The sequence below is a fragment of the Chenopodium album genome, chromosome 23, assembly GCF_948465745.1.
Source record: "Chenopodium album chromosome 23, dcCheAlbu1.1, whole genome shotgun sequence".
NCBI lineage: Eukaryota > Viridiplantae > Streptophyta > Magnoliopsida > Caryophyllales > Amaranthaceae > Chenopodium > Chenopodium album.
The window spans coordinates 31,144,979-31,172,177 of record NC_137856.1 but is presented as its reverse complement, the minus strand read 5'-3'; the positions used below and the strand labels follow the sequence as shown (position 1 = coordinate 31,172,177).

At 34.8% G+C, this 27,199-nt stretch overlaps 2 protein-coding genes and 1 non-coding gene across 4 annotated transcripts; all 3 read left to right on the top strand.

Moving 5' to 3' along the window:
- The first annotated feature begins 496 nt into the window (after positions 1-496).
- On the top strand, positions 497-21,704 carry LOC145607652 (eIF-2-alpha kinase GCN2-like). 2 transcript variants are annotated; one of them, XM_081663242.1, is made up of 31 exons: positions 497-619; positions 774-978; positions 2,398-2,466; positions 2,575-2,634; positions 2,767-2,872; positions 3,506-3,610; positions 3,718-4,125; positions 6,246-6,383; positions 6,477-6,563; positions 6,679-6,765; positions 6,861-6,972; positions 7,672-7,789; positions 8,450-8,504; positions 9,851-10,020; positions 10,517-10,701; positions 11,573-11,730; positions 11,845-12,094; positions 13,472-13,742; positions 13,828-13,921; positions 14,257-14,337; positions 14,453-14,509; positions 15,607-15,738; positions 15,827-15,910; positions 17,665-17,773; positions 17,859-17,995; positions 18,190-18,294; positions 20,014-20,099; positions 20,264-20,366; positions 20,450-20,572; positions 20,800-20,983; positions 21,240-21,704. In XM_081663242.1, exons 2-30 carry the CDS (start codon positions 863-865, stop codon positions 20,908-20,910), a joined length of 3,717 nt encoding a protein of 1,238 aa, XP_081519368.1. In that variant the 5' UTR covers positions 497-619; positions 774-862; the 3' UTR covers positions 20,911-20,983; positions 21,240-21,704. The 2 variants fall into 2 exon arrangements, with proteins under 2 accessions (XP_081519368.1, XP_081519369.1); XM_081663243.1 differs by lacking the exons at positions 18,190-18,294; positions 20,014-20,099; positions 20,264-20,366; ... (1 more) ...; positions 20,800-20,983; positions 21,240-21,704 and having other exon boundaries at positions 17,669-17,773; positions 17,859-17,981.
- A 1,797-nt stretch (positions 21,705-23,501) lies between these two features.
- On the top strand, positions 23,502-25,121 carry FRI (FRIGIDA-like protein). The gene is made up of 2 exons (XM_081662373.1): positions 23,502-24,079; positions 24,633-25,121. The coding sequence occupies exons 1-2, from the start codon at positions 23,572-23,574 to the stop codon at positions 24,764-24,766; spliced, it is 642 nt and encodes a 213-aa protein (XP_081518499.1). The 5' UTR covers positions 23,502-23,571; the 3' UTR covers positions 24,767-25,121.
- A 1,971-nt stretch (positions 25,122-27,092) lies between these two features.
- TRNAT-UGU (transfer RNA threonine (anticodon UGU)) lies at positions 27,093-27,164 on the top strand. The gene has a single exon. It is a non-coding gene; the product is annotated as a tRNA-Thr (tRNA).
- The last annotated feature ends 35 nt before the right edge of the window (positions 27,165-27,199 follow it).

The window sequence follows — 27,199 nt, the reverse complement described above, 5'->3', positions numbered from 1 at the left end:
GCTTTTGGCATTTTCATTTGGTCAAACATCTAAAAATTGTGTTTGGTAAATGACTTTTTTAGCTAGCTGAAAAGCTGGCTTTTAAGCCAAAATGAAAAAGCTATTTGGAGTAGTTTTTGTCTTTTGGCTTTTTGCTATCTAAGTTATAAATAACATCCAACAACCAATTTTACCAAACATGTTTTTAAACTAATAAAAAGTCAAACAGCTAATAAAAAAGCCAATACAAACAGTTAGTCAAACCAGCCAATCAAACCAGCTGACAACCAACAGCCAGCAGCCAATTGCCAAACAAGGCCAAAGTATTGTCATATTTTTATATATTCTTAACAATCAATTCCCAATCCCATTCCCATTCCCATTCCCACATTTTAATCCCCAAACTTCCATTCTCACATTCCAAACGCCCGTTAAAAGTATGTAAAACACAATTGACCAAAACAACTCAAAATAGGGAACTTTACACAAAATAGGGAGTAACGGAGTATCTTAATATTTCCCGTGTTTCGGCGCACACCATAACAGTCAGCCCTGTCACTTTTCTCTGCGATACTCCATCTTTCTCCTTTCAATTCTTCTTCTACTCATCATCGATAATCTTCGCTATCCAAACATTCAGGTTCGATTCTAATTGCATAATTTCTATTAATTTCCAGTTACAATAATCCAATCAAATTTTAGCAGTTTTTTTTTTTTTAAAAAAATTTTTTTATTACCCATTTAAATATAGTCTAGTATTTCTTGAGCATTGATTGCGTTTTTTTTGTTTGCAGATTTACAAATGCTGGGTAAGAATAAAGGGTATCAGAATTTATGCGATTTTTGATTTGGGTTTGAATTTGCGGCACATTATATTGAAATAATGGGGCAAAGTTCAAAGAAGAAAAAGCGTCGGAATAAAGGAAGAGCTGCAACTAAGGATCATGCATTGCTTTCTGCTGATTATAGTGAGCTTATTTCTGAGGAACTTACTGCTTTGTAAGAACAGAACCCACATTTCTTTTTATATTTCTATTTAATTCATATGTTTTCAGCTTGATTGTTGAGTATTGATGTATATATATATAGCTACCCACAAGGCTGTAACTTTGTTGTTGTCAAATTAGAATCCACAGAAATTGTTTGGATAATATGTGCATTGACTACATCGTGGTCTTGAATGAACATGTACCGGTAATTTTATAAAGATGATGAAAACGGAGTCGTAGAGTTTAAGAATTATGAACAAATAATTGGTGAGATGAACATATCGATATGTTGGAATATGGCTTGAATCAGTTTGTCACTTCCAGTGAGCCGCCACAAGGGTCTTGCCTTTGATGGGACATACACATTATATTAGGCCACAATTTTCTGTTCAGGCTAATTTTACAAGCCTATTCTGTTTCTGTTTTGGAAGTACCTCAATAACTCTTTAGAGTCAATTTTGTATGTTGAAGCTTGATAGTTTCTTGCTGGTGGGTGTATGAAGGAATTTTCAATTTCAAGGAGAGTTGTATTGTTGTAGCAAAAGATGGTTTGTTGGTGGTAGTATTAGTGCCTCTGGGGGTGGGGGGTTTTTGAGGTTTTGATTGTATTATTAGGAAGGGGAGAACCGAGCAGAAACCTTTGGATGGATTGGCTTCATTCCTTTTGGAGAAGAATAGTTGAAGTAGTGAAATTAATGCTCCAAAATTACTGGTATAAGTAAAGGCTGATTGTAGAATTTAGTACCATTGTCCTCAAGGTCCAATTGTTGATTCCGTAGAAGAATTTGTAAACATACTATTTATTTCTCAGCCTTTGTGTACCTCTCAGGTTGTTAGTAGCTTGTTTTGTATGCTTCTGTACAACCGTTTTTGGTCTATCGTAGAACTATCTACTGATTTTTATTTGTTCAAGTATATTTCTTGGTTACTCTATGGCATTGACATGTATCTGAGCTTAGCTTATTTGTGTGACGACTTTTCTTGGCTGTTATAACCTTTTGCACTTCTGAATTTGTGATTTCGAGATCATATGTGCAAATGAGGGCCAATGCAGCAACTATTGTTTTCAGAGTGTCTGATTATCGTGTCCTGTGAATCATGTTAACTCAACAATCCCCTAGAAAGTCGCATACTTAACCTATAAATATTTAACATCTTACACATTAAGTTTTCCATCTTATGTGTTCAAAAGTCCATGGTCTTATTCTGAACGGATTTTGACTGCTGTCTATACCATAATAGGCAATATGGGAACTATTTTTGACTTTGTTTTTACTGGATTCATTGTGTTGCCCCTGGAACCATCAAACCAAATTAATAGGCAGCCTTGTTATTATACCTGAGACGTTGATTTGGACTTGTTTAAATACTTGTTGATATTATTGTACCAAATATAGGGTCATTGAGATCTTAGTTTTTTTTCCCTCAGGTCTGCAATATTTCAAGAAGACTGTCAAATAGTTTCAGATTCTCATCCGCAAGTTAGTATTAATATCAGGTCTTGTTTCTACTCTTGCTGTAACTTATACTGGTATAAATGTATAGTTTAACTTTTCATCAATTAATTCTTATAACAATTTGACTTTTATTTATGTATAAATGACAGGCCTTACTCAAAGGACTCAGGATATGAGAATATGGATATTTCCGTCCATTTACTTGTGCGGTTAGTGTTTGTTAATGCTCTTTTGCTTACTTGTGTGCATTTGATACCTCTTTCTCAGATTGGCTTTAGGGACTCTCATCAATTCAATTTGCTGACTCCCTTGCTCCTCCCTTTATTTTTGCTTTGTTTTAGTTGCTTACCAGGATATCCTTACAAGTGCCCCAAAGTGCAATTAACTTCAGAAAAAGGCCTGTCTGAAAGTGATGCTGATAGGCTTCTGATGCTCCTTCATGAGCAGGTATTGGTTTTCACTTTTAATCAGTATCATCAAGACATACTTCAAGTGTTGAAATTTTCAGTCAGTTTTGACATGCATTACGCGTAGCATATTTCTAGTGCATGAGGGGAGTTTCACGTGGCACTTATTTCGGATTAGGAATGCTTTAAAATACAATAGAATAGATTGGATATGAGCATTTGACTTTGTTGCACTAGATTTTTGAGGTATTGTGGGTTAAATGGTTATTTCTGTACCACATTTTAGTACAATTGTAGGATTTGGTTGTTGGCTTTAGAAGTCTAAATGGAATGTCAAGCTTTTTGGAATTATGGTTGTATGCTTATCTTATGAGTATTATGGTTGGAGCAAAGTGAGGATCTTAAGAAGCATGATATTTCATTGGGTTTGTTGTTGGATAAGTTAAACTTGTTGGCCTCCCGTTTGTCTTATGATCCAGTAGGAATTTTTTGTTGTCTAAATTAGCTATTCAGCATCATTGGCACAGTTTTCTTTCCCTAATATATTAGGGTTACTTCATTAATTTTATGTAAGATTGATACATTATACTACAAAAATTTTGTTTAGTCAAAATATGCATTCCGTGTTATATATTATGCAGATTTTGAACTTTCTATTTAACAACTGCTGTAGGCAAATTCTAATGCTCGAGAAGGACGTGTGATGATCTTCAATTTGGTGGAAGCTGCTCAGGAATTTCTCTCTGCAGTTATTCCTACAGCCCCTTTGCAAAGCCGGGTAAATTTAATTGCTTGTTGATTCATATTAACTAATTTGTTCTTCACAATGTGGTGCCTCTTTTACCTATTCGTAGAAAATCATTCTTTATTTTCTTGTTTGAGAAGGTTGTATCTATAGATGGAGACAGCGTTGGCCAATTACCTTCTGCAGATGTGGCAAAATCTTCTGAATCAGTCACTTCTTTCAAGGATTCATTTGTTTATGGATTTATGGATCTTTTCAGTGGTTATGAAGAGTCATGGAAAGGTGGTGAGATAAGCTCTTCAGTGGTTTCCCGTGCTTTATCCAGATCTAAACAAGTTTTTGAAGGTGTAGAAAAGAACTTTAAACCAAAAGAAAAGAGCAAGGGGGAGGATAACCGACATGCTGAAGTAGTTTCAACTCCTACAAAATTGGAGTATGTTAAAGAAGTGAGTGAAGATGATGCTAAGGTTCTATCGACAACTTCGTCAAATAGATCCGTGTCAGATGACTTGGCTGGATCCAGTTCTGATGAAGAGATAGCCAATAAGGTATTGTTGCATTTTGGTTAGTATTCTAGTTGAAACTTTTATAGGCTGTAAGTTAGTTTCAAAATTCAATCAATGCTACCTGCTTTATGATCATTGTCTGATTGCTTATTTTTTTTGGGCTATTTGCTGGGCTATTTTTTGAACTTTTTGATACTCAAGTAGTTGCTAATTCACATCTTGGTAGGAAACATGAAGCATCCTTTTATATGTGGGGTGAAATCAAACTTGGACTGTAGTAAGCTGTACACTGTGAGTAACCTGGTGGTAGAGAGCTGGGGGCCAGTTCTTAGTTGAAGCTATTACCGAAAAGGTTGTCCACTTGTGGTTTTGGAGGAAAAAAAGAAAATGGAAAGGACTGGTAAACTGATGTGAATTTTTGCTGGTAATTCTAAGAGGGCAAGAAATGGGTAAACTTGAATAGACATGAAACGAAAGAGATAAGAATAGCCTGGTGATTGTTGGAGCTTTAGTATATATCGTAATGAGAGGCACCCATGAAAGAAAATTATTCTAGATATTGTACTTAAAACTCTAACCAACTCTACTTCAAACCCAATATTTTTTTATTTATTTTTATATAAAATGTATGGAATATTAATCTGAAGTAAGAATCAAAGAGGATTAACAAATCATTCGCTTGAGATTTGAGACATATAACCAATGAAGAAGCCCAACCGATAGTTTAAGCAAATCAATATCCCTCATCTTCATCCTCTGAGCAGAGTAGTTGATGGCCCATGTCATCTTTAAATTCTGGTCCTTTAGGCTGTACATGTTCCTTTTTTTCCCTTTCCTTTCCTTCCTGTCAATGTGCTTTCTTGTCTTGAGGATCAAGCATAAATCAGGAAGGACTGTGGTGGCTGTGATCCTGTGAGTTTTTCCTTTCCTTTTCTTTCATGTCAATGTAGTTTCTTGTCTCGAGGATCAAACATAAATCAGAAAGGACAGTGGTGGCTGTGATCCTGTGAAACTTACAAATTTCCTTGTTCACGAGATTTTGGTGATATTTGTAGAAGCCTTAAATTGGATAGAGGCTCTAATCCTCTGTATGAAGAAAATTAACTATCTTGATTGTTGAAAGATATGTCGTAGCTGACATGAATTTGACATGGGTCAGTGTGTTTGTCCTATAATCCTATGTGGACATAAACAATGCAAAAAATGTGCAAAAAGGAAAAGACTTGATGCCAACATACCACAAACAATCAGATGGTGGTAGTTGTTGATGAAGATCAACTTACAACAGGGTTATGATTCCCCCTCTAATGCTCAATTTTGTGTTAGATAATTTTGAGAGAAAATCCAAGTGTTGGTAATGGAGAGACCGAGAGAGCGTAGTGATATCGAGAAAATGATTAAACCTGATCTTTGTCTAGAAGACGTCGGCATATGTGTTTGTGTCATAATTAATGCGTATTTATTGGCAATTGTCGGAATGAGGGTTCCCAAAATCTTAGCCCACTGAGTGTTTGCCACTTAGCAGATTAGCGAGTGATTGGCTAATTGCCTCAGAGCTGAAATCCTTTCCCTGCCTACCAATTCTGGTATGATGGGAGTTGTGCCGTAATTAATGTGTATTTGCAGGAAATTGTAGCATTGAGGTTCCCAGAATCTTGGTAAATGATTGATGGGCACTGAGTATTCCCCACTTAGCAGATTAGAGAGTGATTGACTGATTGCCTCTGTGCTGACATCTGGCTTAGGTCTTGGATGGCCAAGGGCTTCATAGTGTTCGCTTGGGGCATTCAATCATGTTTCCCATCTTGCTTGGCCATGTAGGTGAAAAATGGTCGTGAGAGTCCTATCACTCAATGTGGGCGTGATTGGTTTTTTCAAATCAGAGTACCACTGTGGTTGTACCCTTTTATGGTGGGAGTCAGTGCTTTATAAGATACATCTGTTTTTGTAGGATGTGACTGTTTACACATCTCTCATTAGGACACCCCTCTGAAATAATGTTGTCATGGGTACTGATGAGTGTGATGACACACAAGAATTTTTGAGACAGAATAAAACAAGTGACTGAAAACTTAAAAACCTTAGAAAACAAGACTTGTTAAATCCAGTTCTTTCTATCTGTGTTCTGTTTCTTCTATGTGTTTTAGCTGATGCATTTTCAGGATACTGGGGACGACTCCGAAGGATCCTTATCGCCTTTCAATGACACTGATGATCAAGAAACTGGGTCTTCAAAGTCTTACTCTGTGCCTCTAAGGAATGATCAGACATCTCAAAGTATCAAAAGTGATCTGATCATGGTACTGCTCATATTTCCTGTTATTATTGGCTTATGTCTCTTCATTTTGGACTATGGTTGTATGTTATTTATAATTATTCCTTATCTTCAACAGGCTCATCTTCTTCGCCTGGCTTGTGGCTCTAATGGCCCACTTGCAAAGGCCTTGCCAAAGTTAACATCTGAATTGTATAGTTTGGGGGTACTTTTCTTATTTATTATTTATTTAATTTTTTTTTTTTGTACAGAATATTGCTGTTTTAATAATTTATGTATGTATTCACAGTACTTAGGTAATTTTCATGCATTTATTCCAGATCATATCCGAGTGGACAAGGGACATAACCACTAACTCACCTACTCTGTACAGCAAGACTTTTGATCATGTTTTTCATCAGCACATGGTTTTATGTTTTCCTCTCTCCATTATATTTTCTTTGGTCATTCTCCAATGTACCTGTAGCGGTTGTTTCTATCTTTATGCTTAATTTTGTTGCAGGTCTCTTCAGAAATATCTGAGTTTTGGGAGCCAGTGTCAGATATTGTGGGGCAGGATTCATCTCTCCCAAATTCTCGATATCTTAATGACTTTGAAGAGCTTCAGTCACTCGGTGAGCAAAACTGTTGATTAGATTAGCCTCTTTCCTGTAGATTGCTTCCAAAGTTAAGACTATTACTTAAGTACTAACAATTGAAACAAATTCAACACCATTTTCTCCATTCACGCTATTAGAGTAGCATTAAGTATTGCTCTCTTTTTTAGAGTATGAGAATTTTATAACCCTGTCAAGTGCCTTAGAGTGAACTTCTATATCAAATTTCCTTAGCTTGACATGGTTTTAAGTGTTATTGCTTGTTATTTTTGTCTAATTTCCTTTGAATGTAAAAATATTTATGTGTCTGTGTATGCGTGTGCACACCTGCCATAAGAAAATAAGTCAAAACATCAACTACTCTTATTTGACGTGCTGCGCAGATTGATAATAAACATGTTACTCATGGCTTTAGAGTAAAACACTTGGTACCAACTTTTCAAAATAATTAAAGACTCCCTGTTACTTTAATACCTTTCCCATCCTAACAAATTTATTCTAGTCTATAAATTCTATAATAAAACACATATAATGCCATTTTCTTTAATTGATCTTCTTTAGGATACTCTATTACTCCTTGTTTAAGACTTGATAACTATGTTTGATGAAAATTTCTATTGGCTACAAAATGTAAGACTAGGTTTTCAAAAGGGCATAGAAAATCTTTTTATGTATCAAGTTTGGTCAATGTCTTACATTATTTTCTTTTTGAGATAGGTCATGGCGGTTTTGGTCATGTTGTGTTATGCAAAAATAAGCTTGATGGGAGACAATATGCTCTTAAAATGATACGTCTCAAGGACAAAAGTCCACCCGTTAATGATCGTATATTGAGGTAATGTATCTTCTACCAAGATTATTCCTCCATTATCTTCACTTGTAACTTGGCTTTCACTATCGCCAATGCATAATTTAATTATCAATATTCTTAAATTATAAAAAGTTAATATTTTGAAAATATACATTGGGACAAATCTAAAAGATCCAATGTGACTAGTTTTTTTTTCTTCTAAAGTTAATAATTAATGATAGTTAAAGTAGAGCATTTGAATTAGTGTAATTGCAAAGTAAAAATAAAATGGGGAAGTATATATTTTCTTAAAGAAAGCTTGCCAAGTAAAAGGCTTTTTTTAATTAAGTTTTGGATTTGTTGGTATCTATTTTATATAATGCCATATTACCTTACCCGTGTTGACCTTTTGCATTAGTTATATACTTATTTTGACCAAAATTTTCACCAATAATAAATTTGTTATCATATAGTTGTTGGATTAGTCTTTATGTTTTCAAAATATCAACTATTTATAATTTTTGCTATTTTCAAATTAAAGGTATAAACTATAGAGGATCAAAGTTGTGTATTGGCAAACATGTCCAAAAGGAACGGGAAGGTATATTGGGAAAAAGGGAGTATTTTATGACATGTGTGATCTCCTTCTAAGTTTAGTTTATTAGGTATATGGTTATATGCTAATGTACGTGATGTGTTATCTAGGGAGGTGGCAACACTCGCTCGTTTACAACACCAACATGTTGTTCGTTACTATCAGGTTGGCATTTTCATATTGTATAGGTGTCTTTTTCAACATCGTGTGCTATTTCATGTTTTCTTAGAAGTTTGATGTTGGACGTGAAAGCCTGTTTTGTCATTGCCCAAAGCGCTGAGTGGGGTGGTGGGGGGGGGGGGGGGGGGAGGTAATGGGAAGTGGGAAATTATAGGTTGGGCCTTTTTATTTTACAAATCTGTTTCCAAATTTTGTTAAGGCTTCACAGTTTGCTTATAAAGTTTTGAAGTCTCCAATGACTAGAAGTGCTTTTGTGTCTCGTCATTATAGTTGCTGCATGCATTATATGTTTTTCGTTTGTTAATTTTATGTTGGTGAGAAATAAAAAAACTCAACACTAAGGCACAAGGAGTTCTGAATAAAACCTATGTAAATCTTACTGTTATCTAATGTGATATGTTCATACTGTATATCTGATATCTGAAGGCTTAACTGTAGAATATCGTTTGTAGATGGAAACAAGAGATCAAGTAATAATCAAAGGATGCAAACAACTGTCTTTTTTTTTTTTTTACTTTTCATGGGGAAAAAAATGATGAAAAGAATTTATATTGTCTTGCTACATAGGTTCTGTAAGAATAGGGGTAATATAATACCTAGTGTTAAAGACAATTTTTTTTTTTTTGGTCCGTTTTGAATTTAAGAGATCTTTACGCCACAACGCCCACAAGTGGTTCATCAAGTTTGGCTGCAGATCAGCTTATATTGGAGAATCATTTGCAGTAGATACACACTAATTGTAGTGGAATCTTTCGAAGTAAATTCTTTATGTTACTGTATTCATTCCAAAGTGTGCTGTAGTGGAGACTTTATGACAAGAAAATTTTCTTCGGAACTATTGTTACTTCAGCAGCCATGGCTGATCATTTAAAATTATATTTCCTTGATATGAAATAGTATGGATCCTATTATTCAGTTCCTTTGTGCTCTTTGTTGGTAATATCCTTTATATTATCAGTGATTTAGGTTGGCTGGCTTTTAGTCACTCTATTTGGTGCTTCTGATTTTGCAAATTGTACTGTCTACTTAATGATGAAACATTTCATTTTTCATGCTTGCCAATGCACACCTTCAACAGTCAATATCTTTGACAATCAATACGTAAAAATTTGATTTTTGAAATGAATTTAACGAGATCCCACATCAGTAGTTTTTCCTTTCAAAAAAATCACCAAGAATAAACAATGTGTAGTGTGTGAATAATGCAGATTTCAAAGTGTATCTTCTTAGTTATTATTGGTGGTTCTTTTTTAATTGTTTAGTAGTATGAAATGGTTTACTTTTAGATTTTGATCTCATTGCATACTCTGTTTTACCCTACAAATTTCCAGGCGTGGATTGAAACAAGAGTTGCAGGAAATCTAGAAGACAGCATGTGGGGCTCAAAGACTGGAAGAAGCTCCAGCTTCAGTTGCATGGGTGGCAGTTTGTCTGATACCATTGGACAGGAAGATATGATAGAGTCACCTTATCTTTACATCCAAATGGAATATTGCCCTAGGTTATCTCTTAAATCCAGACAAATCCATTGCATAAATTTGATTTGCCATTTTTTTCCTTCCAATCTTAGCCAGCACTCTAACAGCATAAGAATCACGGCTTTTCAAAACCTATGTGTTTGTGTTTTAATCTAAACCAGCATACCTTGCTAAGTAAATTTGGCTTTTTGGTTCCTTTCTGTTTTGTGGCCAATGACTATCAGCTTCTTTACTTAATTAGGTTTAATTTGTGCTTATATACAACATTAACCATCCTGTTTTCCATCCAGTGTATGAAGAATGCAATGTCTTGTAGGGTTCTATTGTGGCGATTCCCTTAGAATTGAATTTAATATCTTTATGGTACTTTTATATCTTGCAGCTATTACGTTATGGTGGTTAACAAGTCTATCTTAGCTACATCCTGTTCACATTTGAATATTATTATTAGCTCTCATCTGTGTCATGTTATTTTTTTTTTTTTTTTTTATTTTTTTTTTAACTAAAATATGTCTACAGGACTCTCCGTCAATTGTTTGATTCATATCGTCATTTTGACAAGGAATTAGCTTGGCATTTGTTTCGCCAAATTGTCGAAGGTTTGGGACACATACATGCACAAGGAATCATTCATCGTGACTTGACGCCAAATAACATATTCTTTGATGCTCGCAATGATATTAAGATTGGTGATTTTGGCCTTGGTATGTTTTTTTCAACTAAGATATATTTTGGTTCAGAAATCGTTAATGGAAGATTTTTTTTATTGGTGATCTGCAAGGAATCAATATTTGAGGGAGGGGCAAATTAGTCATAGCCTATTAGTAGTGTCTTGGGGAATAAGTTAGAGTTAGTTATGAGACTTTTTCTATAAATAGGACTCATTAGGAGGGTTAATCATCATCCAGAAAATTATTGTTGAGCTTGGCTTAGTTTTGGGAGAGCTCCTTTCCTCTCGAATGAAAGGTGTATTGATTGATCTTTGCTAAACATCAATACAATTTATCCTTCTTCTTCCTCTAAATCCTTTTGTTATACTCTGAGTTTACTTACAGGCTAGTTAATTCCTAGCATGATCTTCTTTCACTTTTGGAAGCTATCCAAGCTTCATTATGAAAGCCATGGGGATATTGGGATTATACATCTTTTACATGTCCTAATATAGCTCTGAGGCTCATTAGAATTTATTGTTTCATTTTGGGTTGTTGATGATGAATTTGTAAAAATATAGGACCTACCAAATTGTTTAGGGTTCATTTATATAAAACAATATATGACAAGAAGTATGTATTGAAGAAACAAAAAGATGGAGATGGGTACTTGAGGTAAACTAAATATGTATAGGCTGTCAAGAAAACTAAATTTCTGCAGTAGTTCATTATGGTGTTTAATGTCACATAACCAAAGCCTCAAAGATATAATGGCTACTACTATTTTGCATGCTTTCACAATGCCAGAGTGATAATGTAGATCAAAACCCATGCAGTACTTTTCTTTTCCTACTTTTTTTGCCAATCACGGATAGGTAGATGGTATAAACTCTTCGTTCATGGACCATAAATTTATTTATTGCAGCCAAGTTCTTAAAGCTTGAACAACTAGATCAGGAAACAACATTTCCTTCAGATGCACGACATGCACCAGGTGTTTCAATTGATGGTACCGGTCAAATAGGTACATATTTCTACACTGCACCAGAAATTGAGCAAGGATGGCCGAAGATTGATGAGAAGGTGGTGAACTCTGCGTGATATTTATTTAGGTTGCTGTTGTGGCTCTTTTATAACTGTTATTCTTGAAGTACCTTTTGCATGTGGATGTGAATTATTTGTATGGCATGGTTGCAGGCGGATATGTACAGTTTAGGAGTTGTATTTTTTGAGTTATGGCATCCTTTTGGAACAGCAATGGAGAGGCACATTGTTCTTTCAGATCTAAAGCAGAAGGGAGAGCTTCCTGCAGCCTGGGTTGCTGTGTTCCCTGAGCAAGCCTCCTTGCTACGACGACTGATGTCTCCTATCCCTGCTGACCGTCCATCTGCTGTCGAACTACTTCAAGATGCCTTTCCACCGCGCATGGAGTATGAACTATTAGATAGTAAGTATGCTGATAAACAAGTGGCTTGAGTTTTATTCTATCTCTTACTGTCATGTGAATGGCACTGAATGCCATTGCTATATATATGCATGATCATAGCTACTTTTCTCTATTGCATGTTTGCAGCAGATTGTGGACTGCAGCTCTGTCTTTGCATGAATAGCAACTGCAATCTGCAGGCAACACACTTCAAGTTTTGTTTCTTATGCATCTGAATTTACAGAAAACAAGAATGCTATTACAAATAATGGACATGTTAATTTTACACAGGATGAGACATTGGGTTTCAAAAAACCTATTTAGCGCATAAGATATCCATGTATACACACCGACACCGTACGAACTGTCTGTCTAGCACTAAGCATTATTTGGAGCATCTTCTGATGTAGCAGTAAGATGTGTAGGCAGCTTGATTAATTTAAGGTCACTGAAGTAGTGTTTGTCTTATCTTTGTATCGAAAACAGTATACTAGGTTAAAATAATTTCCCTAGTAATTTTAATATTACAATTATGATACAAATAAGGATAATGTGCTGTTTTAAAAAAAGTGAGAGGACTGATAAGGTTGGGATGAGGAAGGAAAAATTGAAAACAACAACAAAGCCTTAGTCCCAAAATGATTTGGGGTCGGTTAACATGAATCGTCTTAAGGAATCGTACACTATAAAGAAATTGACATAACAAAATAATCATTAAAAGAGTTTGAAAAAAGGTGAGTGAAGTGAGTAAACGAAAGAGCATTTAAGAAATATTAAGGGAGTTTAAAAGAGAACCAAGAATAAAATTCAAGAAAGTTGTAAAAGAGTAATTAAAATGTTGAAGTAAAAACATAAAGGTTTGAGAAGACTTTAACAAAGGAAAACAATACAGTTCATAAAACATTGGTAGGCTAAAAATAAAATTAGATACGAAAATAAATTTAGGAAGTATATACAATCACGACACGTCGTTGACGTGAATTTTTTCCTCCACAGTCCACACTGCTCTATCCAACACCATATTTTCCTCAATCCCCAAAGCACTCATGTCACTCTCAATCACCCTCTTCCAAAAACTGGAAAACAAAAGAAAATAAGTTGCTTTAAGTTTTAAAAAGGGTTGATTGTGTAGCTACATGAGTAGTTTTGTGTACAAGTACAATACAGCAAGAATAGTATTTACTTAAACATAGCGATGTTGTAGTCATCGAGCAATGAGTTGTAAATATATGTGCATCGGAAAACATACCTTCATCCTCTTTCAAACCTTTAATAGATACTCACCTGTCACCACTTCATTGTTGTTGTTGTCTGATTGTCTCCTCCTGATATATGGGCTTTTGATTTCTCAATCCTGGGTTTTCTTAATTTTGAAGTGAAATTTCAATATGTATGCAGACTTTCTACGTACAATGCAAACTTCTGAGGATACAAGTGTTTATGACAAAGTTGTGGGTGCTCTCTTTAACGAAGAATTGTTAGCTTCCAGAAGCAGTCGCCTTCATAACTCAGTTGGAGACGTGTCTTCTGTTGCCCAATATTCAGAAGTAGAAACTGAACTTCATGATTATGTAATAGATGCAAGTAAGGAAGTGTTTAAACGACATTGTGCAAAACATTTGAAGCTCAAAACGTTACGTTTGATGGATGATTTTCCAGTTTCAGGAAGGTCTGTTTCTAAAGTCATTTTAGTCTCTTGTCTAATTTGAGTGCCTATCCAGTTACTTACAAAACAAAATTTTTGTTTTGGAAAGGGGAAGCATAAAGCTTTTATCTCAAGGTGGAGACATGGTTGAGCTTTCTCATGAGTTACGCTTGCCCTTTGTTAAATGGGCAACTGCAAACCAGGTAATTGATATGGAAATTTATTAAAGTATTTCTTATGATCATATGTGACATTACCTCAAAGACTGGATTTATGGGTTAATTTTTTCTAAAGGCTAGATGGAAACTATCTGTTCAGCCAAAACTACCATGCTTTACTTTTCTTGATTTCTATAATATATGTCTGGGAGGTTTATTGTATTTGACCACTTTGCATTGCAGTACTTGTCATAATATTAGCTCAAGCTTTAGATTACCCTATATTACTATAGCACAGATCTGTTGTTAATATTATTTTAATTGTTTCCCTTTTCTACTTTATGTGCTGTTGTAAGCATAAGATTACTTGTTGCATGTAGAAATCATCATTCAAACGATACGAGATATCGTCTGTATACAGGAGAGCAATTGGTCATGCACCTCCAAATGTCTACCTTCAGGTAATCTTTTCATATGTTGCTTGATGTGATTAATAATACCATTTTATGTGACATCGTTTGTTGTGACTAATAAATTAAGTAAGGATTCTAAATTATTTGTATTGTTATTCTATAGGGTGATTTTGATATTGTAGGAGGTGCTTCACCCCTGACAGAAGCTGAAATTATTAAGGTACATATCTTTGTTCTAATAATCAGATTTGGTATGAGATGTATAGACACTTGGAAATACCACTTATGTGATTTTTCCATAGGCAACTTTAAAATTGTTGCAGCATTGTTTTCAAGTAATGTTTTGTTAATAATTTTTTATTTTTTTCAAAAGTCATGTCATGAGTACCACACTACCACTAGATTTTTGACATGAGATCATGAGATGTCCACATGAGGCATGTATTGGCTTAGGTGATTTGAAGCATGCAGTAAAATTCCCACACGTGTCTCCTCATTTTCTGGTTCCTTGAGAGTGAATGCAACTTATTTTGAAAAGAGGCTAAAGATAGTAAATGTGTATTACAAGGAAAACTCTAGAAAAAAGTTTTATAAATAAATTTCTGAGAAAAAGGTCAAGAAAAGAGTTGTTTTATTTGTGTAACATAATTTGTTAGTACTTTGATTGTTAAAACTTTATTTTGTAACCTAATTCCCGGATGAAGAATGCCGAAGTGATACACTAAGGATTTGTTGCTGCTGACTTGGCTGGATGGAGATCCATCCTAATTGGACTTATATATTTTGCATTTTACCTAGCGAGTGATGCAATTGTGTCACCTAGCTTGTCGTCAAATATTATTGGCACCACAATAGTAGTGGGGCATTTATCCCGTCTTATAAAGCCCCACGAAGGAGAAAATGTTTGAAAATTTTGAACTTGTAGTTTTGTTGTGGCTGGCTTTGCCGGACAAGATATTAAAAAGTATTAACATTTTCTGTTTTCTGTAGCAGATTCTTGTCTGAATCAATAACAACTGAACAAGCATATATCTTCCTTTTGTGTTTATTTTAAAACATTCTCCGTTTTCTGTAGCAGATTCTTGTCTAAAACATTAACAACTGAACAAGCATATATCTTCTGCTTTTTTGTGTTTATTTTAATTTGTGTGTGTTAATGTGTTATGCTTAAGCAGGAACTCCGTTGGGTAATGATGTTGTCGTCATCACAGTTGCTTCTGTTGTTCACATGCATTGTGTTTGTAAAAATTATATTTATTTGAATTATTTCTTCTCTTGCTGAACCTTTGTTTGAAATTCTTTGGTTTTGTTGGATAGGCAACGATTGATATCTTAATGCAGTTTTTCAACCCAGACTCATTGTATATTCATCTGAGTCATGGAAATCTATTGAATGCTATGTGGTCTTGGGCAGGAATCAAGGCTGAGCACCGGCAGAAAGTAGCTGAGGTATTTCCTCATGGATCTTTGAATAATATTTGTACCTTTACTGATTTTTTTAATTTTGACAAAAAGCTTCGTTAATGTTCTGTTTCAGATTTTATCTATGCTAGGCTGTCTGCCTCCCCAATCCTCTGAACGGAAATCCAAATGGGTATTAATCAGGCGTCAGCTTCTTCAGGTATGATCATATATAGTTGTAGCTGCAAATTTTCTGGTTGCAAATTATCTGTTGGGAATACTATTTTGTTTGTAAATTACCATATACTTAATTTGGAAGGTTGAAATCCTGAAGTGAGTTACAGCTACACTGGAATAACAGTAACAGTAACACTGATAAATTGTAGGCATTTCTAATTTAAAAAAGCAACCTGTTAGGAGGGTAGGGATATTTCTTACATAATTTTGGAGAAGTAAGGACTAATATGTTTGTGGCAGTCAACGTCGATGTGCGCTGTAGTTGTATTGTGCATCAAGTTTAGAGTATATGTAAATTTGTTTTACATGGTTTCTGAAAGGAAAGAGACTACTAACATGTTGTGTGCCAATCAACTTTGATGTGGGGTTTGTGTTAGTTATAACAATATGATATTTTAATTTCCCGTTAAAATATATATATATATATATATATATATATATATATATATGATATTTTATTTTATTTTTTTTTTCAAAATAGGGTACCCTGCAATATTATTTGTGTCTTTTGAATACATGATTGAGTTCTCCATAGGTATTAAACTGTCTGATTTATTTTAGTCTCCTTAGCTTGTGTGAGTTTGCTAGAGATCAGCCCAGCCCAAAGATTCGCTTCACTTATGCTAGAAGGAAGGCTAATCAAGGTGCTGTTAGGAGAGAGTGAGTTGGCTTGGGGGTGAGCTGGAAGTTAGTTACAGGAAGGGGTAAATCAGTAATTGAGAAATAAGTTTGTTAGCATTGTGGTGTGTGCTGAGTTTGTTATGGCAGCCTGTTAGTTATCTTTGGTTATTTAAGGGAATAATTGTAGAGGGAATGTATCTAGAAAATATTTGTGGAATTCATTCCTTGGGAGAGCATCCTTTCCTCTCAAAAGAAAGGAGTTGTATTGAAGTTACTCTGACTTGCAATACAATCTATCTGTTCTTAGCTAATTTTCTCTTTCAATTGTTTGCTCGCTCTGTTTTTCTGACCCAATTCCCAGTAGAGTTAATCTCACTTTTCAAATTGTAATGAACTAGTTTCTTAAAAATGAAATTTACTTTATTTAGAACACAAAATAATGTACCTTATCTACTCCCTCTGGGCTTTTTTTTTTTTTTTTTTCCCATTTTTTTATTTACTCACTTTCCCCTTTTTTTTTTTTTTTTAATTATGTTTCTTTTTAATTTACTCATTTATAACTTACTATTTTCATAAATGAGACCTACCACTCTTTCTCTCACAGATATACTTCTATACTTCCTCCGTTTTTTTTAGTTGACACCGTTTGACTTTTACACTATTCACACAACACGCTTTGACTCACTTTTGTGGTTTATAGATACGAAAAAACATATTCATGTGAGATCTTGTTTGAATCATCTATATGTATAGTTTATTAATATCCACTTTTTATAATTTTATAATGTTGATAATTGTAGTTATTAAGCGTTAAAAACATGCGTTGGCAAGCGTGATAATAGAAAGGTGTCAACTTAAAAAAAAACAGAGGAAGTACGATGTATGTCACTTTCACATGTTACTTTTTTCTCTCTCCTAAAGTTAAACCAATTTCTTGGTTTCCGTGAAAAGCAAAGTGTGTGAATTTTAGGGGCAGGGGTTAGGGAATAAATACATCTGTGTGTGCACTTTCTATAGTAACTAATTTGTTCAGTTATTTTATAACTTATCTTTTCAATGGATGAATTCAACTATTTTCTGGATACATTTAAAAATGTGAAGTTGTTATGTAATCAGGAAGTTCGTCTGCCTGAAGCAGTTGTTAATAGATTGCAAGCTGTGGGCCAACGATTTTGCGGAGATTCACAACAGACTCTACCAAGATTAAGAGGAGCACTTCCAGCAGGTAGATGTGAAGTATATAGTTTAACTAAATGAACAGACAATTTATTGATTTTTTTCCTGTGTCACTAACTATGTTGCATGTGTAGATACATCTACGCGCAAGGCACTTGATGAGATATCTGATCTTTTAAGCTATCTCAGAGTATGGAAAATTGAAAAGAATATTTACATTGATTCGCTTATGCCACCAAATGAATACTACCACAGAGATTTGTATTTTCAGGTATGACTTAAAATTGTTTGGGCATGCAACTAGGATAACTTATCATCTCTTTAAATTGTGAGAACTTTTATAAAAGAAATTTTGTGCTCCTTGTGTGATTGTAGGTAAAACTAATCTACAGCAAATTTCTAATATATTTCTTTTAAGCTTTCTTATTCAAGCTTTGTTTAAATAACATACTCTGTTGATGGTAGATATACTTGAGAAAGGAATCATCTGGGTCACCAATTGAGGGTACATTGCTAGCTTTAGGTGGTCGGTATGACTATTTGCTGCATCAGATTTGGGAGCGTGAACATGTAAGTTTGTTTTACACACTATCATATTTACTCTTCATATTTAAACATGTAAGTTTGTTGTAATAACATTTTTAACTTTCTTTGTTCTATTTTGTTGGTTACACTTTTGTTTATACGATCATAGTTTATGAGTGATACGTCATGAAAAGTAATGAGTGATTTGGAAAAGAGGGAAAAAAAATATCTATATCCTCTAGCAATAAAGAAGCATTATTTTTTTTTTATTGTAACCAATTTTTATCTTTTTTATATGCAAAATATAGCTCATTTTGTTTAAAATATATATAGGAGTATGTTGCGTTGCTGTATGAGCGTTTTTGATAAATGTACACCCTTTTTTTACCTTATAATGTTGTTCCTTTTCCATTTTACATCTACGAAAAGTCTCAAAACTGTGAAGTATTTTTTTCTCAGACTTAAAAACTAAGTCTACTTGGTGCAAAATCTGTTCATCTGTTGCAGTCTTTTTGTCACTGAACAACTATTATAGTAGTGTTGATATACTTCGTATATGCCAAGTCTTTTAACCTTTTTCTATAAGGGGTCAACTTGAAAAATGATTGGGTTATGAAGTTGGGCCATGGGGGCCAGCCCTCCCGTGTCCACTTGATGGGAAAGGAAATTTTATCTGCAAAGTAAAATTGTTATTAATTGTTACATTCTTGCTGCAGCCTTTCTATGGGTATATATGTTCAACTATGTGTGACCAACGTTGAATTAACTAAAACGATCATCCTATGACAAACCAAACTGAGACAATTACAACTAGAGAGGGTTTTTCTAGTCAAACTGCAGATATCCATAATTACATGTACCAGAGTTTTATAATTGAAGCTCTGGTATTAGGGCTTATTCTTAAATCTTAACTAGACATTAAGATATATTGTCAAGATGCAATTTAAACTTTCATTTTCTGAAATAGGTTTATTAATAAAGCAGGTTTATTAATAAAGCAGTATACAAAAATAGTTGTACATGGAACTTATGTTATGATAAGGAGTTTGTGACATAGCAAATGCTTCACTGGAGAAAATACATTCACCTAATAACATAGAAGGGGTATATTCATTGAATAGGAAACCTTGCACTTAATCACCAATGATCCCTACTTAATTTGTGGACTATCTTCATGCAATCAGGCGATTTGTGGAGTTTAAGGATATTTGAAACTGTGGTCAGTGATTACATAAAAATTTGTTTTGATATGAATGGATGGTGATCGGTTGACGTTTATGAAGATGAAAGTTTAAATGGCAGATGTGGATGGTGGACGATGTTAATGATGTAAAATCATTCATATCTAGTAGCTTTTGAATTCTTGAAGCTGTTCAAGTAATAGGAAATTATGTAGAAGGCATTACGTTGTTGATGGGGGATAGGGGGAAATGTGAAATTAAAAAGGGTCTTTTTTAAAAAAAAAATCATGTCAAATCCTCTATAGCGAGTTGTTGGGAGAATGTAACAATGATCTATTGACGTAGGAAGTAGCTGTGGTTTTTATGTGTATGTGATCTGAAAACATTGTCTAGAATCTAGATTGCCAGGCATCTCTTTGGTGGACTGGATTGTTAATCCTATCTCTTTTTAACTATTAGTTGCCCAAATTGCTTTTAATGCAAACCAACTGTTCAAACCTTTTTGTTTCTTTGGTCTTCTTGGATGTTATTGTACTATTTTATTCGTAATTGTTTTATCATGCACTGACCTGAGTGTTTTCAGAGGTCATCTCCTCCTGGTGCTGTTGGGATCAGTCTTGCACTTGAAACAATTATTCAACATTCTTGTGTGCATATCAAACCTATCAGGTTTACTCTATTTTATCTATGTATTTAGTGTGTGCACGCCATTTTCTCATGCCATCAAATTGGTTATTGCTTGCTTGGGCTTTTTTTTTTTTTTTTTTTTTTTTTTTGAAAACTATTGCTTGCTTGGCTGATATAGGTGCTATGATGAATTTACATTTTTGCAGAAGCGAGGCTTGTGCTGGTGTTCTGGTATGCTCAAAGGGAGGAGGTGGTTTATTAGAAGAGCGCATGGAGATTGTGGTAGAACTATGGGAAGCCAATATTAAGGTAAGAAAGCTGAATTATTGAAGAACTTAACCATATTACCAAATTGTGCTCTGAATTTTATGATTTTTCTTTGTGGTTTTTAGGCTGAATATGTGCCGTCATCTGATCCGAGCCTTACAGAGCAGTATGAATATGCAAATGAGCATGATATCAAGTGGCTTGTCGTTATAACTGATTCTGGAGTTTCTCAAAAGGATACTGTAAAGGTTAGGCTGATATCAAGTATTAAACTCGTAATTCCTTGAGGATGTATTTGAATTTATTTCTTCTTCTGTAGTGTGAATGCTATTCTAGTCTGCACTTAACCACTTGGGAAATCTAATTTTTGACTATCATAGGCAACTTGGGGTTTCCCACATCTACAACAATAATCAGCTCTTAGCAAAATCAAATATAGTCTGATAGCGATTAAGATTTACGTGTATGTTGTCAGGTCCGTCATCTCGAACTCAAGGGGGAAAAAGAAGTTGAAAGAGAAAATCTTGTCAGATTTCTTTTGGAGGCAATGTCATCTCAATTCAGGAGTCTTTCTCGTTGGAGTTAAGCATGCTGATAACTGTCCATTCCTGCTAATTATCAACATGAGAGCTTCAGAATCTGTTCAGAATGAGCTAAAGGTAACAGAAATTATTCCCTTGCCATGATATGATATTGATTTTCAAGATGTAAATAATTAAATACAGAGTTGAGTAGGTGATTAAATTAGATTGTAAAAATTGGTATTTTTTTTTCCCAATAGAAACTAAAGCGATCAACCAAGTAGTAGCAATTCGTGATGTAAAGTTCCTTTGTATGATTGGTAGTTGTTTTCTCCCGTAAACTTATTCAAGGACTTAATTGTTGGTGTAACTCAAATGATCATCTATTTTGCAGGTTATGCTCGCCTCTCCATGCTGTTAAAAGACAGTACTCCAGTGAACAATTTTGTCTTAGTTACAGTGGCAAAGTTTAGCTAGCTTCACACTATGTTGCATGGCTGCTACAAATTTTGACAATGAGCTCAATTCGTTAATACTGGATACATTACATTTTTTTTCTATTCGTATCTACTTGTAAGTATGCATTCGTCAGGCAATGTAAATATTTACCGTACACCTTACAGATTCTTAAGGATCTTAGAGAATATAATGTTCAAAAATAGGGTTTTGATCATCTGAAGTAAGTTTGATTGATTGTGTAGCTCAACCCCAACCAAATCAATCATCATGGCTAGTAGGCCAAGAACCAAATGGTTGCATGCTTTTTGTAGCAGTTTAGTTTAGTCCAGGTAAATTTATCCAATCCAAAAGAACAAGGATTTTGACCCACAACATTAGGCTTGTTTTACATCTCCATGACCTTGAATAAATTGTTAATAGTACTTGTTACAATTGATATGCTTGCGGAGGTGTTAATTCAGATGTTCGGATCAGGTTTGATGAGGTCGGGTTGGTCAATATTTAAAGTTGAATTATGCTAAATTATTGTGTTTACGAGTAGGTTTTGAATCAGTTCGGGACAGGTTTGGTTTTGACACCTCTACGCTTGCCTATAACAAATTAACAACTCATACTTATGTTAAATTGATGTAAAATCATCAACTATATCCTTAAAATTTGACTTGGGCAGAAAAAAAAGGGAAAAGGCTAGAATGGAGGGAATATTAGAATGAGGAAAATGGAGGGAAAAATTAGGGCTTAAAGTTCTTGGATTAAGTTCCTCTTTATCAATCAATTTACCATGGAATCCTCTGAACAAGTGTATTCCGAAATTAAACTTGCAGAATCCCAAATTGATCAAATAAATAGCAGTTTTCTTGCTCTTCAATTTCAATTTTCACAGCAATGGAAAACCCTACAAAATTCCTTGGGAAAAATCCAATCTTTACTCAAAAATCGTTACAAAGAACTCGAATCAAAAGAAGAACACCTAAATTCAATCCAGAAATCCATTGAAAATCGTCAAAAAGAAGTTGAATTGAAAGAAAAGCAGTTCGATTTCCCTGGAAACTTCGTCTGCGATCGATGCAAAACCCTAGGGGTGAAGGTAAGCGAAACGGGTAATGTAGTTGTTAAAATTGAACCTTCAATTGAATTTAGGGGTGAATTTAGTACTGAAGATGCTAGTATTAAGCTTTTTGTTACAATGGATGGAAAAACCCTACAAATGTTTTTGAATGATAGGGTTGATGAACATGAAATTATGGGTGAAGAGGTTAAGAGTGCAATTAGATTATCGAGTGATCCTGCGAAACTTGTGTTAGATGCAATGGAAGGGTTTTTCCCACCCCATTTGAAGAAGGGTAAAGTGGAGTATGATGGGATTGTTGTTAGGAGTAGTTGTGTAATATTGTTGGAGCAGTTGATGGAATTGAAGCCTGAAATTAAAAAGGCGGTTAGAGAGGAGGTGAGGGCGTTGGCACGCGTGTGGAGGGAGAAAATGAGGGCGGAGAGTGGGAGTTATAAGGTGGTTTTGGGGTTTTTGTTTTTGAGGTGTATTGGTTGTGGTGGGATTTCGACAAGGATGATCTCGTGAGTCTGTGTGGGTTTGTTCGGCCGCACAGGGTTCTGGATGAACTAGATTCGAGACTTTGTATCCTTCAAAAGTGTCATGGTGAGCTCTTGATCATTGAAAGCTATCGTTTTTGTAACTCTTGTTGATTTATTGCATAAAAGTTTATGTACTGCAAATTTGTGAAATGCATGATTTTCTTGGTTGTTTTGTTCAAATCATATTTTTGTATGGTTGGAAGTTTGCTAACATTATAGAATATAGATTAAGAATGTAGTTACATGGAAGTTGGGAATCAGGGATTCAGGATTTTGCAAGTATATAAGATTTTATAGAGAATGGACAAGTTATTATCTCTTCGTATGTCATACCTGTTTTTTTAGCTTAAAGTAAACCGAGCTTATCATCTACTTGGATGCTTTACTCCCATGTTTTAGCTTAGACTAAGAAAATACGAAACATATATTGTATAGCTGATATAGCAAACAAATACTGACATTGCCTTTAAGTAAACTAGCCCCTGCATTATGTCTTTCTCATCGTTTGGCTAGTGATACAGATGCTAGTTTGTTAAACTGATAGTACAAAATCAATTTAGAGCATCAGTGCCTTTCTAATTTTTATGTTTCCCTTGCTAGTGAGCAACAGGGCATCACAAGCTCAGAAAAAAGAGACATGTACTCCACCTGTAAAGAATGCATTTGTTTCAACTTCCATGGACTCTTCTGTTGATCTTTCCTCTTTATGCAAGGAAATGGATGGAAAAATTCTACAAATGTTCTTGAATGATAGGATTGGTGAGCAGAATTGTATGGGTGCAGAGGTTCAGAGTGCGCTTAAGTTATCAACCGATCCTGCTAAACTGGTACCAGATGCCGTGGAAGGGTTTTTCCAGCCACATTTGAAGAAGGATGGTATGGAGTATGAAGAGATTGTTGTTAGGATTAGTTGTGTACTCTTGTTGGAACCGTTAATGGAATTGATGCCTGAAATAAAGAAGGTGGTGAGAGAGGAGGCAAGGGTGTTAGCCTGTGTGTGGAGGGAGAAAATGAGAGCAGAGAGTGGGAATTACATGGTGGTAATGGGATTCTTGCTTTTGGTAGTTGTATATTGGCTGTGGTGGGACTTTGACAAGGATCTCAGGAATCTTTGTGAGGTTGTTGGCCAGCATAAAGTGGTGGGTGAACTGCATTCTAGACTTGGTTTTCAGCAAAAGTACGGAGGTGAATTCCCAATCATCGAATTCTTTACCTCATCCAGCTCCTACTTGTATATGTTTATTACATTATAGTTTTTGTACTACTAGTATAATTTAGGTGCATTGCATGAATTTTTTGGAGTGATTTGCTCATTATCATATATTGGCATGCTTGGAACTTGGAAGCTTTTTGGATTTAGATTATTTACATTGAATTTGAAAATTGGGAGGTTTTGTAGAGTATTTGAGAATTGCAGTCTCCTTTCCAGTCTTTATTCTCTAAACTATGGAAGAGTTAAATTTTTCTTTTTGTATAAACTATACCCAAAATTTTTAGCTTAAATTAGACAAGGCTTATCTTCTCTTTGGGTGCTGTGCTCCTATTTATCAGCTTAGACTAATAAATATCTATTGGATATCCAATTTTGAAAACTGAAATTGCCATCAACTTAACTATCTCTTCGTTGTTTGTTTCTATCTCATCAATTGGCTAGAGATATAATTGCTTAATTTTCTTACATATTATTACTTTTTTTAGAGCATCATTGCATGTCTAACACTTATGTTTCACTTGCCAGTGAGCAACACAGCATCACAAGTTCAGAAAAATGAGCCATATACTCCCCCTATGAAGAATGTGTTTGTTTCACCATCCACGGACCCTTCTATTGAGCTTTGCACTTTGTGCAAGGGATGGATGCAAATGGGTTGAAGTCATATTTAGTCAAGCATGTAAAGGATCTAAAGCTACTCCCCGAGAGGGTTTTGGATTGTCTTCGATGGGCTTCAGATCCTGCAAAGCTTGTTTTTAATGTAGTCCAAGATTTCTATCTAGAATTGGATGAATTTCAGGGCGACACCAAATTTTCATGTTGCAATTTTTTGTTAGAGCAGCTGATGCAACTCTCACCACATAGTAATATTTTGCTGAAAGAAGATATTATTAACTTTGCAGCTCGTTGGAAGGCTAGATTAGCAAAGGAGAGTACCAAGCCCTTCTTTGTTTTTGGCTTTTTGAAGTTCTTAGCTGCCTTCAAATTGTCAAGTTCCTTTCAAGCAGATGAAATACTTGCACTATTTACTACATTATGTGATAAAGTTGATATTTATGAATTTGAACAAATTCCTACTTTATGTCGTGCTCTGAGTTTGGAAGCAAAGATTCCAGGTAATTTGACCCTTACTCTTTATTGATCATAAACAAAACTAACTATTGTATACTTTGATGTTGATAATTGCCATACCTATAGCTTTATCTTCTTTTTGATTGCCAACCAGTGCTGGGCTTGCATGTTAATAATGAGAACTGATTTCCTGTAAATGTATTAAGCTGGAATTGCATGTAACTGTCAAAATGTTATCTGTATGATGACATTTTTAAGCAACCTATTTAATCGATTGTGTGTGTTTTATTTGTTGTTGAACAGTTCTTATCAGATCTCTTATTAAGGAGAATAAGTGGCTTGAGGCTGTTCGCTATATATGTGCATTTAATCTGGCTGATAAATTCCCTCCGGACCCTCTACTGAAAGCATACTTGGAGTACACATATGAAACTGCATTGAAGACCTGCCAGAACTCCAATAATTCAATTAAGGCACTGAACAAGTGTGCAAACAAACAAATATGTGCATTACAAAGTGTAATCAGATGCATTTTCGATTTCAAGTTGGATTCTGAGTTCTCACCCATTGACCTTCAACAGCGCATTCGGCAACTTGAGCTACAAAAAGAAGAAATAAAATCCTTTAACCTGGAAAAAGAAAAGGTTGAGAAAAAGTTTGCTGCTACAGATCCCTCTCATGTAGATTCCAAGGGCATGAAGAAACGGGTAGCTTACCCCACAACTGCCCAAACTCAGTTGCTACAAGGATGTAGCCTAGAAAAGCGTCTTCGTACAGACATTGTTCAGAATTCCATCTTTCCGAATGTATCTATTCCTATGGCTTCCAGCATGAACACATTGCATCCACCTTTGCCAAAATTCTCACAATTTGGCTTGCATGACTCTACCTATGGGATGGCCCATAATACAGGCTCTGCTGAGCTTAAAACTTCTAAAATGCCTTACAGCAGTATTAGGCCTTCTGTAAATCGTACTGGTTTGGACACTAAGTTCTCAGGTCATGTCTCTGATTAGCCACATTTTGGTACTCCATCTTCTGCCAAGTACAGTAAAAAGTATTATTCACCCTCCATTGTAAAACCATCCCTGATTCTGTTTATTGTAGGATAGTTGAAGTTTTTTGCTTAAATTATCTCAAGTCCTCCAATTTGTAAATAGTGACCTTTTGGGTATTTTAGGATATTTAGCTGAATTTAATATCTTTTTAAAGTAATTAGATAGTTTTTGCTCAAGCTGTACATTTGTAAATGGGTAACCACCCCCCCCCCCCCCCCCCCCTAATGTTCATTTTGGTACAAGTTCTTAAAAATATTTCAGCTAAATATCTGCATGGTTTTAAAAATATTTCTCATCAAGTTCTTGTCAAATCGCTTTTGATTCTGAAAGAGATAATGTCTGACTCGCCTTAAGCCTAGAGTTACTATCTGCATGGTTTCAGCATTTTCATCCGTCTGATTCCAACTCCTTACTATCAGCAACAGTAAGCACAGTTATTTGTATCGAGAATTTGCTCCGTCTCTTATCCTATGATTTTAAAGCTTTTTCGACGTGATTAGGTGAATAGGGTAAAAATAGTTCCTTCAATGGTCTATTCATAATGTAGTTCCATTTTACTAACTCTTATTATTTCGCGCTAATTTGAATAGCATAACATATTGATTTACTTACAAAACAAAGACTAAAACCAAGGTTTGATGTATACTCTTCAGATATTCACATTGGTTGCATAAACTAGGGGCATTTTTGAAAACATTCTTATGATAATTATCATAGTTTCTAGACCAATATTGTATATCAAAGAGAATCTAATACTGCTGTATGGAAACCTAGAAAGATAAAATACCAAAGAAATGCATTGAAACAGACTTTGATTTATTTATAACCAATTAAAAACCTCGAATATAGCATCAAGGCCCTTATAGCTCAGTGGTAGAGCGTCAGTCTTGTAAACTGAAGGTCCGTAGTTCGATCCTGCGTGAGGGCATTTTTTTTCTCGATCACGTGCCAGTTATTATATTA

Coding starts and splice junctions, on each gene's coding strand:
- FRI (XM_081662373.1), top strand. CDS start 23,572: ATGGACTCTTCTGTTGATCTTTCCTCTTTATGCAAGGAAATGGATGGA. Junction 24,080..24,632: donor TTTTCAGCAAAAGTACGGAG/GTGAATTCCCAA, acceptor TTCACTTGCCAG/TGAGCAACACAGCATCACAA.
- LOC145607652 (XM_081663242.1), top strand. CDS start 863: ATGGGGCAAAGTTCAAAGAAGAAAAAGCGTCGGAATAAAGGAAGAGCT. Junction 14,338..14,452: donor CTCCAAATGTCTACCTTCAG/GTAATCTTTTCA, acceptor GTTATTCTATAG/GGTGATTTTGATATTGTAGG. Junction 17,996..18,189: donor ACAGAGATTTGTATTTTCAG/GTATGACTTAAA, acceptor TGTTGATGGTAG/ATATACTTGAGAAAGGAATC.